Source organism: Asparagus officinalis, chromosome 7, assembly GCF_001876935.1.
Source record: "Asparagus officinalis chromosome 7, Aspof.V1, whole genome shotgun sequence".
NCBI lineage: Eukaryota > Viridiplantae > Streptophyta > Magnoliopsida > Asparagales > Asparagaceae > Asparagus > Asparagus officinalis.
In genome coordinates this window covers 43,100,220-43,117,926 of record NC_033800.1, presented here as the reverse complement: position 1 = coordinate 43,117,926, position 17,707 = coordinate 43,100,220, and the positions used below count along the sequence as shown (strand labels likewise).

At 37.3% G+C, this 17,707-nt stretch overlaps 1 protein-coding gene across 1 annotated transcript; it reads right to left on the bottom strand.

Annotated features, from left to right (window-relative positions):
* LOC109847051 lies at positions 650 to 3,530 on the bottom strand. Its single transcript, XM_020416299.1, has 2 exons — positions 849 to 3,530; positions 650 to 706 (listed from the first exon to the last, which is right to left on the bottom strand). Exons 1-2 carry the CDS (start codon positions 3,528 to 3,530, stop codon positions 650 to 652), a joined length of 2,739 nt encoding a protein of 912 aa, XP_020271888.1.

Genomic DNA, 17,707 nt, shown 5'->3' with positions numbered 1-17,707 from the left:
TGGAACCCCGCGGTAACTCCATGAGTACTCAAGTCTTATTCTTCTCGATGGCCTCCAATTCCTTCTCCATGGCTGTCCGCCATTCTTGATCTGTTGCAGCCTCAATGTAGCTCGCGGGTTCTTCAGTGATCAAGAACAACTCCTCTGCAGGGAGATCAATCACCTCCGTCTCCGCATAGATGTCCGCAAGGGATCGATAGCGTACAGGAGTCATCACTACAGCTTCAGGGGGTCCGAACGCGTCCAAGACAGTGGGGTTTGCTGCCTCTGCAGCAGTTTCTGGACCAGCAGGAAGTTGCGGACTGGTTCGGCCTGCTGCACCAGCGGGTGTATGCGGACTGGTTCGGCCTGCAGGTTGTCCAGGAACTGCTGCCGGCTGCTGGCAGCTTGTTTCGGCCATCAGGTTGTCCAGGGACTGCTGCAGCGGTTCGGTCTGCTTGCTGTCCAATTTGGACTGCTGGAAATGCGCCAGCTGTTGTGCCGGTTGCTGCAGTCTCCCCTTCCGCTGTGAACACCACCCAGTTGGGTGATCTTTCGACTCCATCGGCGATCCATTCCCACTCTTTTCCTTCCTCGAACACGACATCTCTGCTGACATGAATTCTGCTGTGTTGAGGGTCGTAAAGGCGATGCGCTTTGCTTCCTTCTTCTACCTCAATATACACCATTGGTGTGCTCCGGTCGTCGAGTTTCTTGTGTGAAGGACCTGCAATTTTCACATGCGCCACACATCCGAAAACTCTCAAGTGTTCTAGGTGGGGTTTCTTACCAAACCAAGCTTCGTAGGGTGTGTGGTCGTGCAATGCCTTGGTTGGTAGTCGGTTGAGTATGTACACCGCGTGTCTAACCGCTTCGCCCCACATCGTTCCGGGCATATGCATGCTTTTAAGTAAGCTTCTCTCCATGGCCATCACCGTGCGGTTTCGCCTCTCCACTACACCGTTTTGCTGCGGGGTGTACGGTGCAGTGAGATGACGCTTTATGCCGTAGTCTTCACAAAACTTGGTGAACTCCTTTGACAAGAACTCGCCACCACGATCCGTCCTCAATGTCTTCACCTTGTGGTCACATGCGTTCTCAACCTCTGTTTTGAACTTCTTGAAGGTTTCACAAGCTTGACTCTTGGCCTTCAACATATATACCCACATCCATCGGCTGAAATCATCAACAACAAGAAGGAAGTATCTGTTACCCGCAAGTGTAGATGGGGAGATTGGACCACATAGGTCAGCATGTAGTAACTCCAGTGGCTTCTGAGCTCTAAAATTTGCCTGCGAAGGGAACAGCAGTCTTGCTTGCTTGGCGACTAGGCATCCTTCGCATAGTTGATTCGGGTGCAAGATCTTCGGCAACCCGGAAGCCATCCTCTTATCAGTCATCATCTTGAGGGCGAAGAAATTGACATGCCCAAGGCGAGCATGCCATAACCAAGCTGGATCGTTAATGTTCGCCATCAAACACGCCGGCTTGCAAGTCTTTAACTCTATCCTGTACAATCGGTTAGTTGAACGTGTCACCCTCATCAAGAGAGCACCGTTCCTATCAAACACCCTCAGGAACTCACCAGAAATCACAACGTTGCTTCCATCTTCAGTCATCTGACCAAGGCTAATAATGTTAGATTTCAAACTTGGAATATAATATACCTCAGGTAGTAGCCTTTGATCGCCGTTGTTGCACTGAAAGAGGATTGAGCCTTTCCCCTTGATCTCTACCGCGGATCCATCACCAAACTTGACGGTTCCCTTGATGTTCTCGTCGAGCTCCTTGAACTTGTCTCGGTGGCCGGTCATGTGATTGCTAGCTCCGTTGTCAAGGTACCAAACGTCGTTGGCAACTTGTGCCTCCCCCGCTGTAAGTAAATCCGGCACCACCTTCTCCTCATTAAGCAAAATAGCACTTGACGATTCCTCTAACATAGCCATCATCAAGGTTGGCTCCTCGTCATATGCACGGGTGAGATGAGCCTCCTGTTCATGGTTGCGGCGTTGCTTGTGACACTCCGACTGAAAGTGCCCGTATACTCCGCAATTGAAGCATTTGATGTTGGATTTGTCTCGACCACCGCTTGTGCTACTCTCCCCCTCCTGGCGAGCTGCACCTCCATGGCCGAAACCACCTCCTGGACGTCCTCCTCTGCCGCCGAAGCCGCCTCGGCCTGCCTGGCCGCCGTGCTCCCCTCCGCGGCCTCCGTGGTACTGCTGTCCGCTGCCGTGGTACTGCTGTCCGCCTCGGCCTCTTTGGCCACGGCCACGCCCACGACCGGCCCCGCGACCTCGTCCTCGACCGCTGCCATCATTGGTTGTAGGTGTTGAGAGGAAGCCTCCGCCGTTCTTCTTGCTCCTTGCTTGCCACTCCGCATGCGTCAACAATAGGTGATCGTCGACGTTGTTTCGAAAAACACGTGCCCTCTCCTCGTGGGCTTTGAGGCGCCCGATCGCCTCCTCGAGTGTCATGTCGTCGATGTCCCCGAACTGTTCAATCGTGGAGACGATAGTAAGGAATCTCTCCGGTACCGCCCGAAGTAGCTTTCTGACGACGTAGTTCTCCTCCATCTCGCCGCCTAAAGCCCGGATCTTGTTGACGACTCCTGTCAACTTCGTCAAAAAATCGTCGACGTTATCATTCTCCTTCATCCGGAGAAGTTCGAACTCGGACTTCAAGGTCTGCACCTTCGCGTTCCTCACACGATCCGCTCCTAGGTGCATTGTTTTCAACGTCTCCCATGCCTCTTTTGCCGTTTGCTTTTCTGCAATCATCATCAAAGTCTCTTCAGGAATCCCTTGATAGATGGCCGCCAGCGCCATCTGATCCTTCCTGTGTTCTACGGACGCGCCTGCCGCGGGCTCAATGGCGTCCCACACGTCTTGAGCTTTCATGTAGACTTTCATCTTTATTGCCCACAAAGCATAGTTATCCCTCGATAGCGTCGGGTATTGAAGAGTGAGAGAACCCACCTTGGTCGTCATCTTCTCCGAACTCGTCATCGCTTCAGATCTTGGTTGAATCTTAGGCATACACGGCTCTGATACCACTTGTTTAAGGAATCTCTCCGGTACCGCCCGAAGTAGCTTTCTAACGACGTAGTTCTCCTCCATCTCGCCGCCTAAAGCCCGGATCTTGTTGACGACTCCTGTCAACTTCGTCGAAAAATCGTCGACGTTGTCATTCTCCTTTATCCGGAGAAGTTCGAACTCGGACTTCAAGGTCTGCACCTTCGCGTTCCTCACACGATCCGCTCCTAGGTGCATTGTTTTCAACGTCTCCCATGCCTCTTTTGCCGTTTGCTTTTCTGCAATCATCATCAAAGTCTCTTCAGGAATCCCTTGATAGATGGCCGCCAGCGCCATCTGATCCTTCCTGTGTTCCACGAACGCGCCTACCGCGGGCTCAATGGCGTCCCATACGTCTTGAGCCTTCATGTAGACTTTCATCTTGATTGCCCACGAAGCATAGTTATCCCTCGATAGCGTCAGGTATTGAAGAGTGAGAGAACCCACCTTGGTCGTCATCTTCTCCGAACTCGTCATCGCTTCAGATCTTGGTTGAATCTTAGGCATACACGGCTCTGATACCACTTGTTGGCTTCTGAACAGGATCGGCCAGAGATCAGACCTGAAACTGAGTTAGAAGAAACCTGTAACCAAAGATTTGTAGGCTGATTTTAGGGAGAACAAACAGCAAGAACAGGGGACGTTTTCTGCAGGAATTTTCTTCTCTAAAAAACCCTCTGTTTCTGATGATGAACACGAACAGAGAAGGAGCAGGTACCTCTCAAAAGATTTATTCACGTTCTACTTTCATGAAGAGTATTACATGTATATATAGATAATATTACAACTCCAATTCTTATCCAATAACTAGAAAACTATCTACTAACTAGTATTCTATTCTAACTAGAATTCTATCTACTAACTAGAACTCAAACTAACAATCCGGACTGATTAAAAAACTCACAGTTGATATAATGTTAGGAATTGATCTATAGTTCCACGTTTCTGACATTATCTATGGTTAGTCTTTTAACGAAAGATCAGACCTTTGCTGTAGTTTCGATGTTTTCGACATAAAATCCTAGTTGGAATGGGAGTTGGTTTTACAAACCTTAAGCATATTAAGTTTAATTCGTGATTAATTCATGGAGATTAAACACAAGAACGCGGAAGCAATACCTGAATCCATTACTTGGATCTGAATTAGGGTTTTGATGACCTTCTAATCTTGAGGGTCTCTCTAGCCAAATTTCTCTCTAGATGGGGGTGAAGAGAATTAGAGAATGTAACCCTAGATTAGGGACTATAACCCCTTATTTATAGTTATTATACTTTTATAATTTGGCCCCTAATTAAATTATAATTACAACCCGGTATCTGCACATTTAGCCCATGATTTATTTAAATATCTATTAACCCAAATTGATTGATCACTTTACGTGGGTTAGCCTTAAAGATAACATTATACACCAATGTAACATATATGCTCATAATTAGATTTAATCCAACAATCTCTCACTTGGGCACTATATGTTTCATTAAAACGTGTACAACCTTATGAGCTCATAAATTGCTATCACAAATAAGGGTATTTCCGAACAATCTCATCCATTAACAATATCAATATAGGATCAAAGCGGCCTTCGTCACATTTATAATGACTAAACCCATCAAAGGTCACATATACCAATACAATCAAATGACATAGATCAATTATGGATATGCATTATGAAAATTACATGCAATGTGATCAGTACATGTCTATTTTTAACTAGTCCTACCTTAAACTTTAGTGAGGTCAAAACCAAACATAATGAAACAGAGTGTCTTAACTGAATATTTTATTCTGATCAGACAATACAACCAAACACAAAGCACCAGAAAATTACAAACTCCCACTAAATCATGATATCCTCGAATAATACCACACTCATACAAGCAGTGTGCTCATGAAAGACTTTAGGTGGCAACCCTTTAGTAAGAGGATCTGCTATCATGGAGTTTGTCCCAATATGCTCTATGGATAACTGTCTACTCTATACCCTTTCTTTCACAACCAGGAACTTAATGTCAATATGTTTTGACTTAGTCGAGTTCCTGTTGTTACTAGAATACATTACTGTTGATTTATTATCACAAAATAACTTAAGTGGTCTTTTAATTTTATCCAGAATGCGCAGTCCAATGATAAAATTTTGCAACCATATTCCATAATTAGATGCCTCATAGCAAGCTACAAACTCTGCTGTCATAATGAATGAAGCTACAAGTGTCTGTTTGACACTTTTCCATGATATTGTTCTTCCTGCTAACATATAAATGTAGCCTGATATAGACTTTCTGCTATCTTGGCATCTAACAAAATCAGAATCAGAGTAACCAATGACCTCCAGCTGATCTGGTTTTCTATATGTGAGCATATAATCTTTTGTTTTCTTAAGATATCTCAAAACCCTTTTGATTGCTATCCAATGATTCATACCAGTGTTGCTTAAGTATCTGCCTAACATCCCAATAATGTACATAATATCCGGACGCGTACACACCTGAGCATACATTAGACTTCCTACAGCCGAAGCATAAGGAATCTTCTGCATTTCTTGAATTTTAAGATTGCCTTTAGGGCATTGATTGAGACTAAACTTGTCTCGTTTAGCAATAGGGGTGTCTCCTGGTCTGCAGTCTTGCATGCCAAACCTTTTAAGTACTTTATCGATATAGCTCTTTTGTGATAATTCAAGTATACCTCTAGAACGATCTCGATGTATCTGGATTCCTACTATAAAAGAGGCATCCCCAAGATCTTTCATCTCAAAATTCTTTGATAAAAATCTCTTGGTTTCGTGCGACATGCCTATATCATTAGTGGCAAATAATATATCATCAACATACAGAACCATGAAAATAAACTTACTCCCATTGAATTTGTGATATACACAGTCATCAACAATGTTTATCTCAAAACTGAACGAGATAATTATTTGTTAAAACTTGTAATACCATTGACGAGGAGCTTGCTTGAGTCCATAGATGGATTTTCTTAATTTGCAAACCATATTCTTCGGGTCTCCTGACACAAAGTTTTCTGGTTGCACCATATAAATTATCTCATCAATATCGCCATTGAGAAATGCAATCTTAACATCCATCTGATGTAACTCAAGATCAAAACGAGCAACAAGTACCATGATTATTCTAAAAGAGTCTTTCGATGAAACCGGAGAGAAAGTCTCTGTATAATCAATGCCTTCATTTTGAGTAAAGCCTTTAGCTACAAGACGTGCCTTATACCTCTCCACATTACTATTTACATCCCGCTTGGTTTTAAAAATCCATTTACAACCAATTGGCTTTGCACATTCTGGCAATGGGACAAGTTCCCAAACCTTATTGTCTTGCATAGACTTGTACTCTTCATTCATGGCATCAATCCATTATTAAGAGTTAGAATTTTTCATGGCCTGGAGAAAGTTGATTGGATCATCTTCTAATATTCCATTATTTTCCTCATGTTCTTAGAGAAATACAATATAATCATCCGGAATAGCATTTCTCCTTTCTCTCATGGATCTCCTTAATGGCACTGGTTCTTGAGCTTGTTGAGTTTGTTCTTCTGGAACAGAGAGTTATTCAACATTATCATCTTAAGGTTCTGGATTTACTTCTTGAGTAATAACAGGTATAGGAACCTGAATATTATCAAAGGTAACTATATGGATTGGGTCTGAAGCCAATTCCTCCTCAAAAGCAATGTCTCTAACCTTATTTCTCCCCCTAAACTCAACATCCTCAAAGAATGTTGCTGTCCCCATCTTAAAAATATTTCGTAGTGTGGGATCATAAAACTTATAGCCCCTAGAGCGTTGATAATCATATTCTATTACAATTTTATACCTCATTATCTATTTTTAATAAATAAATATATCACTAATAATTATTTTTATCTTTAATTGTAGGTTAATGAAGAATAAAGCCCAAAAATCTCATCTCTTAACAAAAGCTCATGAATTACATGAAGAACACAAGCAAGAGCCAAAAATCCCAAGCACAGAATCAAACCGAGTAGCTTGTATAGAAGCCGGAGAAAATAAAAAAAATCAAATATGAAAACAAAATATATTCAAGATGGTTGGTCGCAAAGAATCGACGATATTTCTCAATCCGGAAGGCGGAATTTAACATATAATATATGAAAATCGTCTATCTCGACGAGACGAAGCCATCTGTGTAGGTAGATTTTTGATTGGACATTGATGTCAACATCGATGCTGGCATTGATACCGGCATCGATGCCAGCATCGATGCTGGTATCGATGGCTACGAATCAGTTACAGATCAATGACTGATTTTTGATGGTTTTGAATAAGGATTCAATCCAAGGGCTCTCATTCATTGATGTTTACTATAAATAGGGGTAGAGAGTAAGGGGTTAGAGGTGTAAAAATTTTTATAACTCCATTTGGAGAGGAGAGTCACCCTTAATTGAGAAGGCCTTCCAAATTTGTAACTTTTGTTATAATTAATAAAATAAAATTTTCACCACTTTAAATATTTCTTCTTTTTGTTGGATGATGAAGATGGAGATGAAGAATTATTTGGAGGTTTGTATTTCCTTTTCTCTTTTATTTCTTTTTTATTACTTATTAGTTTAGATTTATTTCTATGCTTGTAGTTAGATTTTATTTTCTTGTTAAATAGCCAAGAGGCTAGAACCCTCTTACCTTAGATTTATTTCATGCTTATAGATTAGATTTATTTTCGTATATTTAATTCTTATAATTTATTTTGTAGTTTAGATTTTGTAATTTATTTTATAGTTAGATTTTAATTTTTTATACTATTCACCTTGAGGCTAGAACCCTCTTGGATTTAGTTTTTTTTTGTTTATTTTTATTTTTTTTGATTCGCCTTTAGTCTAGAACCCTCTAGGGAATCACCATTTTCTAAGAAGTGGGTTCAATTTTAGATTGCCCATATCTTTAATTGAATTCACCGTCTTTACTTTCTTGAATTTTATTTTTCATTCTTGATTTTTATTTGTTCTTGATTTTTTCTTCTTGCCTTGTTGATCACATTTATATTATCACTTCCACTCTCAAATTTATTCATTTACACAATCATTTTCATTCTCTCCATCTCTCCACAATCACATTCACTCATCACTCCTATTTGTCACATACATAACATAAGAACCGATTTTATATTTTCTCCTACAAAACACCTTCCTCGTGGGATCGATATCTTTATACTGTAACTTGACACGGTTGTGCACTTAGAATATTTTTGGTACATGTTTATGCCGCATCAAGCGTTCAGAGTACCCAATAAAGTAGCTGCTAACTATTTTGGAGTTCAATTTCTTTTCATTTTGCCTATAAGGCATTGTCTCAACTGGACATCCCTAAATATATATAGGTGCTTTAAACTGGGCTTTTGACCAGTCCAAAGCTCATAAGGTGATTTAGCAACTTCTTTACTTGGTACTCTGTTTAGAATGTAAGCTGTTGTTTTAAGTGCTTCACCCCAGAGTGACTCTGGTAAAGAAGAATGAGTAATCATACTTCTTATCATATCCTTAAGAGTCCTATTTTATCTTTCAGCTACACCATTCATGCTAGGTGAACCCGACATGGTGTACCGTGGGATGATACCGTATTCCTCTATGTATCTAGCAAATGGTCCTGAACGTTGTTCACCTGAACCATCATATCTGTCGTAGTACTCACCACCATGATGAACGTTGTTCACCTGAACCATCATATCTGTCGTAGTACTCACCACCATGATCAGATCTAACGGTTTTAATTCTTTTGTTGAGTTGTACTCACCACCATGATCAGATCTAACGGTTTTAATTCTTTTGTTGAGTTGATTCTTAACTTCAGCTTTAAAAGCTTTGAACATGTCCAGAGACTCAGATTTTTCATGAATGAGATATAGGTATCCATAACTTGAGTAATCATCTATGAATGATATAAAATATTGTTGACCATTACAAGATATCGTAGGGAATGACCCACAAATATCTGTATGTATCAATTCTAAGACTTCTGAAGATCTATTAGTACGTAATCTCTTAACTTTGGTCTGTTTTTCCTTGATACATTCAACACAAACGTTAAAATTCGAAAAATCAAGGGAATCTAAAATGTCATCAGATATAAGACGCTTAACTCTACCTTTTAAGATATGACCCAAGAGTTTATGCCATAATGTCATCGAAATTTCTTTATTTAATTTACGCTTAGTACCACGTGATTCTACATGCAAAGTTTCATTATAAAAAGTAATTGTATTAAGCAAATATAGGTTGTCATAAGTACTCAAGTAACCAGTTCCCACAATATTTGAATTAAAAGATAAACTGAATTGATTATTTCTAAATGAACAAGAATAACTTGATTTGTCCAATACAGAAACAGAAATCAAATTCCGTCTAAAAAATGGTACTACAAAAGTATCTTTCAAATCCAAATAAGAACCAGTTCCTAACAATAACCTAAAGTGCTCAATTGCTTCCACATCGCTCAATTGCTTCCACATCTACCGATTGTCCATTGCTTACAAAGATGTGTCTTTCAATATCACTTGGCTTTCGGTAGCTGAGGTAACCCTGCATAGAAACACTTATGTGAGTAGTAGCACCAGAGTCTAACCATCAAGTGTTTCTAGGTACTGAAGCAAAATTAACTTCAGAACAGACCAAAGTAAGGAACATACCCTTCTTAGCACGCCAGGCGTGATATTTGGTACAATCATTCTTTACGTGTCCAGTCTTATTGCAAAAGAAACAACCCTGGTCATCCTTATGTTGTTTCTTCTGAATTGGACCCTTAGCAGCTTCATTATCATTCTTTCTTTTTCTTGCCCTTATCCTTAGAGGCATAGACCAAATAAGCACTTTCAGTCTTATCTTGCTTCAATCTGTCTTCTTCTTGCACACAGTATGAAATAAGCTTATTTAGAGTCCATTTCTCTTTTTGACAGTTATAACTGACCTTAAACTGATTGAATTATGCAGGAAGAGACAACAGAACCAGATGCACCAGTAACTCTTCACATAGGTCGAGTTTGAGTGACTTAAGTTTTGAAGTAATATGAGACATTTCCATAATATACTCCCTGATATTTCATTTGCCTTTATACTTCATCAAAATCAAGCGAGCTAACAGTGTGCTTGTTTCTACCTTATCATTTTTAGCAAAATGCTTCTTAATTTCAACAAGGAAATCTTTAGCCTTAGTAATCCCTTCGGATTCTATGCCCCTGAAGGCTTCCGGAATGCCGCGCTTAATGATCATGAGACTCATGTGATTTGAACGTTCTCATTTCTTATACTCCTTTGCATCAGGAGTGCTATCCGTACTGAGAGGTTGAGGTTGTTCAGTTCTTAATGTAAGGTCTAGATTCGTGCAACCAAGAACAATTAAAATATTCTCTTTCCAAACCTTAAAATTTGTCCCATTGAGCATGAGAATTGAGTTGATGTTAGCAGAAATTATTACAGTAGATGCATTAGCTGAAAAAAAAAGATTTTAACCTTACTAGTAATCAATAAAATTCAAATAATGACAAATCCTATCTCAAGATATCTGACATAACATTAATATCAAGTCTTTGGATAGTAATATTAATTTGTAAGTGATACCTTGTTGCAATGATCAAACGCTGACAATAACTCATGTCAAATAATGAAACTATCTTTGGATCGATTCATTATCCACATGTAAACCTTATAATTGTCATGTGTTTATCATCGTAGATGTGTATACAATCTAAATAAATATTAACCTTCCTTTGGGCTGATTAAATATTTACACGAAAGCATACACACAATCATCTAACATCCCTCATGAACAATCTACACAAGAGAGGTTACTTTGGCAACATCTTGTTTCAATTAATCATTTAGAATGAAAGACAAACTAAATACCTTGTGCCATAATATTTGAATTAAATAATTGATTAACTACCAAATTTAATTCAAATTAAGCAATTTAATTTGAATTAACTGAAATTCTCCATAGCTTAGTAAGATCCCATAACAAATTAAGGCCCACAAACTTAAAAGTTTAATTGATATTATCAATTAAAATATGCTTAAATAATTGCAGGCCCATAATTTGATCATAAGCCCAAAACTTGACATAGGCCCACACTAAAAAAAATAAGCTCATAAGTTAATAGATTAAGAGAGATGCCTGCAACTCTCTTTTGTTGGCCTTCTTGTTTTGATGATGTTTAACAAACAATTTACTTCTAATGTTGTTTGTCTAGTGTTTGTGTTTTCGTATTTATTCTAGGAAAACATTTATTCTAGTGCTTGGGTTAACATTTAGTTTTTAGGTTTATATTATGTGTGTTAGTACTTTAAGCTCAATCATATACACACATACACGTTTTGGTTTTGTATATATATAGTTATATATATACATATATGTTTTGGTTTGATAGTTTTCAAGTTTTAATATGAAACAATTTAATATAATTAGAAAATATATTTTTGTTTCATACTTATATGCATATATATGATTTCATCAATATCAATTTTATTTAGTTCAATGAAATCATGTTTTAGTGCATTATATATGTATTTTGATAAAATACTACATTCATTGTTTATAGACTTCATAATAATAGTTTACATCTTTCTTCAAGTCTATAAAATCATTTTGTAAAGTTTCAAAACATGGTTTAGCCAAAATGTCAAAATTTATATGTTTACATTTTTATGTTTTGGATTATTTTGCAAAATAATAATATTTCTCATTTGGGAAGTCCTTTTAGAAAACCAGTTTTTGTAACATGTGTATTACCATGTCTACAATTATTTCCCAAAGTTTCATAATTTTTGAAATTTATTTGATATTTTTAAACAATGTTTTAAAATCACAAACTATTTTCAAACCTGAAAATTTCATATATCAGTTCACGGTTGACCGCCACGGTCGACCGCGCCCTTGTTTTTCCCTCAGGATGCAACAGAAACTTTCATGATCGACTGCCATGGTCGACCGTCAAGCTGAAAATTCCCACGGTCGACCGCCACGGTCGACCGTCGAACTCTCTGGAAATTTTCTGAGGTTCAAAAGTACCTCGCGGTCGACCGCCGATAGCCCAACGGCTATTTTTGGTACAGAATCGTATTCCTGATTTTCTGAGATTTTTGTTGTTTTGTTTTGGGTTTTGGCTGTTGGTTTCTCTTCCTATATAAACCCCTCAACCCCTCTTCTATCAGTAACCAGGGAGAAAGTTTTAAACAAGTTTAAGAGGGTTTTAAAGTTTGTTTAGTTTGTTTTTTGGGGTTTGCTTTTACAAAGAGGAGCTTGCATCATCTGTTGAGGAGTTCATCTTCAATATCTTCTCATCCTCTCTTTGTGTTTATAGAGAAGTTTTCTAACTTATTTCTCTAGCAATTTTATTATTGATTTTCATATTCTTATTATTGCTAGTTTGTTATTTGAGTTAGATTTTATTTCACTCATTGTTTACACACACCCACATGAGCTTATTATATTTTCATACATAGTATATTTAGGTTGGTGAGAGTTGTAATAATTGAGTGTGAGCTTTCATTGTGTTCCCATCCATATTAGAAAACAATCATTTGTTGTATTTAATTCAACATTAAACACATGCATTGATAATCATAAGAGGCTTATGGATATGTGTGCCAAGTCTAAGTCATCATCCACTCATTATGCACACATATATAGCAAAGTTTACAAATGCTCTATTTGCGGCCGAAAAGGTCATTTATCTAAATTTTGCTATGATGCACACAACCATAAGAATGCTAATGCTTCTTGTGCATCTCATGTAGCTTCTTCATCTTGTACACTTACACATTCACATGCCCATTCTTACAAAGTTCATCATAAGCATTCTAGTGTGTTCAAGTGTGATCTTTGTGGTCGTTTTGATCATTTGGCCGAATATTGTTTTGATTTGAAAAGAAAATCACGTTTGCCAAATGTATCTAGTAAACCACATGTTTTTAAATGTGATGTTTGTGGTAGGTTTGGACATCTTGCAAAATTTTGTTATGATATGCAAAAAGCTACTAAGTTGCAATATGTTCCATATAGACCATTATTTAATGATGTTTCTCATTTGCAAAACAATTTAAAAAGACCATCTATGTTTGCAAATATTTTCCGTGCACGAGCTAATGGTCCACATAAATAAATGGATCTCTTTCATTGCACAAATTGCAATTGGAAGGGTTATTTGAATAAATATTATTTTGACCGTGTTAGTGCACCATATGTGCCCAAGAGGGTTCATAACCCTAGGGCTTTGAGCTTTAATGATAGGGGTTATGTCCCTAAACAAACCGGCACCAAGAATACTTGGGTGCCAAAATAATTTTTAAGCCAAGAGTTTTAGTACTTTTCTTTTTCTTTTTCTTGGTTTTGAAAAATGTATTTTAAACTTTTATGAAAATAATTCCTTTTGTTGGTCAAATTATTTTGTTTTCATGATTATTAGTTTCTATTTTGATGAGAGGTTTGTGTTTATATAATCCTCCGGGTTTATTGGGCGTTTATTCCTAAATCATGTTTACCGGATGCTAGAATGATTATATGGGTTGGAACAAGCTTAAGAGCTTGATATATTGTTGCCTCTCTTGAAATTCTTTTATCAAAGATTTTGTTTTGAATTATTGCTTTGAATTCATTATATTTTACTTATATAATGATATTTATGTGTTTGTGCTTATGGATCATCTATTCGTGCCTTATAATGTATTCCATATGTGGTTTGATCAAATCCCACAAAGAAAATTCTCTTGATTGATCAAACATCGTTTTTGGATTTAAACTTTGATTTATGATTTCTTTTGGTTGATTTATTTTCATTTGAAAACTTTTTGCATGATTCTTATGTTCCTCTTCTTTTGTTTTCATAAATCTATTCTTTTATATGGTTTTTATATTTTTTGTGTTAATGAGACACTTCTTTCATATTAACATATTTATGTTAGACCCTAGAGGGGGGGGGGTGATTAGGGTCTTATGCTAATCTAATTCCAATTAATAACAATTAAAATTATGTTGATCAATTTGTTCTTGCAAGAATAAATATGATATGAATATGAACAATAAAGATGAATAATATGTACGCCAACCAAAACACAAACACACGATATGTTCACGAGGTTCGGTCCCCACGACCTACGTCCCCGCTCCTCACCTCGAGGAGATATCCATTATCATAATCCAGTTTGGAAGCCGGAACTTCAACACACTCGGTTTACAAGTTCACCGAAAACTCTCACACTACACAATCACTCAACAATCACACTTTACACACTAAGTGTAGGAACCTAGCCCGTATCCTCCTCCTCAAGTGCTCGATTACAACCTCTCCCTAGGTTCGTCAATCGACGCCACTCCTATTGGATTTGACCCCGTCTCTCTCTCCTCACACTTCTCTCGGTGTACAAGTGTGTTACAAGTGAATCTCACAAATAAAGGTTCAATACAATGATTTGTTCTCAATTAACAAGTGAGAACACAATAAAGCTCACACTCACTAAATCCCACACTACAACCCACAATATATAATATGAGAATATCAAGCTCAATAAGTGTGTGTGATAATAGTGAATGAAACTCAATAAATATAACTCAATGAATATAGCTTAATCAAATGAAAGTGAAATAATAAGCTATATAGGAAAGAGTTTAGAAAACTTCTCAATGAACAAGAAGAGCTGAAGAAATGATGGTTCCAATAGGGTTTGAAGGCCACTTCTTGTTATAGAAAAACTTCTCTTGAAAACAGATTGATGAAACAACTCTTAAACAGCTCTTAAACGCGATTAATAACTTGTTAAACAACAAACTTGGATTTCTTGGATCTTAGAGAAGAAGAGCAGCAATGGAGTATATATAGCACCCCAATACAACAGCTAGAAATAAATAAAAGACCAAAAAGTCCATTTGAAGAACTAGCCGTTAGGCTCATTCTGACAACTCGTCGGTCGACCGGTACGGTTGACCGATTAGTTCAAAAACCCAGAGAAACGAAGAATTAAAGCTGTCGGTCGACCGACGGAAAAAGCGGTCGACCGAATTGGAAATTTCGGTCGACCGACGGAAATTCCGGTCGACCGGAAAGACTCTGGAAAATTTACTCAGAAAAGGAAAATATCAAATCACATCCAAAAATAGTGAAACTTTGGGGAAAGTTTCTAAATGATGAAATGAACATGTTTAAAAAAGAATTTCTGGAAAATTAATTTTCGTTTGTGAAAACTACCTGTTTTTGAAGAATGCTTAGAAAACCTGTAATTTTTATGAAAGTGAACTTTGATATAGGACTTGTAAATATTCATATATATATTGTGCATATAATATATGTATATAGTGAAGTATGAAGGAGCTGTAAACATGAGATAAAGTATTTTAACAACGTTTAATGAAAAATCATCTATATGATAGAAAACGTCAAAAATCGTGTTAAGTGTATATATATTGAGCTTAGATATAATCATACTATATATGTAAGTAAACTAACATATACCTAGGTAAATCCACGCAAATGAACTTGAATCTTTAACGCTTGATTAACGCGTGTTGAAATACCTGAAAAAAGAACATAAACACAAAATACTAGAAAACTTATTAGTAATAAATTGTTTGTCAAATCATCATCAAAACTATAGGGTCAACAATCTCCCCCTTTTTGATGATGGCAAACAATTTATACATGAATATGAGATATATACTGATAATCCACATATAAGCCAAAACAAAAGTAAATCATAACAAAACCATATATATATATAAAAGAATCAATTTGTATCAATTTGTAAGCTATATGTGGTATTTTCTCCCCCTTTGACAACATCAAAAAGGAAAAAATGAAAGATAGGAGCAATGCTCCCCCTGCTTATAAGCATAGATAAAAAATAAAGAATTGTATGTCAAAGGCTCCCCCTGTCAAAAAGACTGAATGACATCTACTGATCATATATACAGGAGCTAAACCAACAACTATCCATCAAACATATGCAAAAATGATACGAGTAACTCAAATTCTATAAACAAAACATGATTATAGTCTTAACCATGCATTGATCATAACATGATAAACTGGCATAAGTAATTACAAAACATCATTTTAGCATCATAGATTTGCATAAATATACAAAACCTAAACAGTGCAAAGAACTCATGACAGGCAACTAATATTTACCACACATCAAATTATGAATGTTGTTTCAACAATGCATTGATTTATAAAAGAAATAAATTAAACACAATAGGCCACAAAATATCACATAAGCATTAGAAGCAATATAGTTTTGCACAAAACATGGATTCGTTCGCAAGATAGTAAATTATACAAGAAAATCACACAAAAACATACATAGTTTGTTCCACAAAGTATCATAGAGTTATTACACTCAAATAAAACAGAGTTATCAAATCAGTCATCTCCAAAAGAGAGCATCAAAAACAAAGATAACCATCACATAAAGAAACTCAAATCAGTCATCTCCAGCATCATCACCATCATCATCTCCACCATCATCACCACCATCATCATGACCACCAGAATCAGAAGAGCCTGAGCCATCAGCAGAATCCTCACCAGAATCAGACTCAGAATTAGAAGGGATCCTGAGAGACTGACGCTGAAATGAAAGAATAGTCCTAACATCCTTCTGAATAGATGAGACTTGCTTCTGAATACCTGAGTACTGAGTCTCAAGGCGATCCAGACGGTCACAAATATCAGAAGTGGAAGAGGTTGAGGCTCTAATACGGGAGTGAGAAGATGATGAAGGAGTGGAGTCAAGGGCCATCTGCATTCTAGAAAGAGAGACCTTATCAAAGAAATCTCTCTTAGATTCAATCTTGGGTTCATTTGTAAGATCAACATTGAAGTGTTTGAAGATGAGGGTGAGAAAGGAGCCAAAAGGTAGAAACTTTGTATGCTTTGATGCCATATTATTTACAAAGATAGTTGCCCAATCTACTTTGATTTTGGCAAAAATGGCGTAAACAACATTAATTTTATCAGAAGCGAAATGATCAAAGCTACCGGTTTTGGGAATTAAGTTCTGAGCAATAATTCTGGCAATGAGTCTTGCATTAGGATTAAGAGAATTGTTGCTCATTGGGTAAGAGCAACCAGGCTTAAACATGAGTGGGTTAACATCTGGATTACCAACATCAACAGACATGAGATGAACGTCACTTGTTGGGATATTAAGAATCCCCGCAAGTTCGTTGGCAGAAAAGGTAATTTCAACATTTTTCACTGATGATGTAATGGTTAAACTACCATCAGCAGAAGATGTTATGGACAGGTTCGCATAAAACAGATAAACAAGAAATGGATAATAAGGAACTTTATGTCCATCATCTAGCAACCTGTCTAACCCAACATTGTGAAGGATAGCCTCAATGTTATACATGAATAACTCAGAATATTTGATATATCTGGTAGGAATGATTTTCAATTTGCACAGTTCCCTATATCTGGTAGGAATGATTTTCAATTTGCACAGTTCCCTGTATTTCCTAACAAGAGATTTAAAGAGTAGATAATCCTCATAATGTGAGGCTTTTATAGATGAGGAACTCGACTCTGGTTTTGATCTCTTTTTAGGGGGTTTGGGAGGCATGATGAGTTAGGGTTAAACAGATAGAAGAAATTTTCTCAATTTCCTGTAAACAAAAATAAATTTAGAGCAA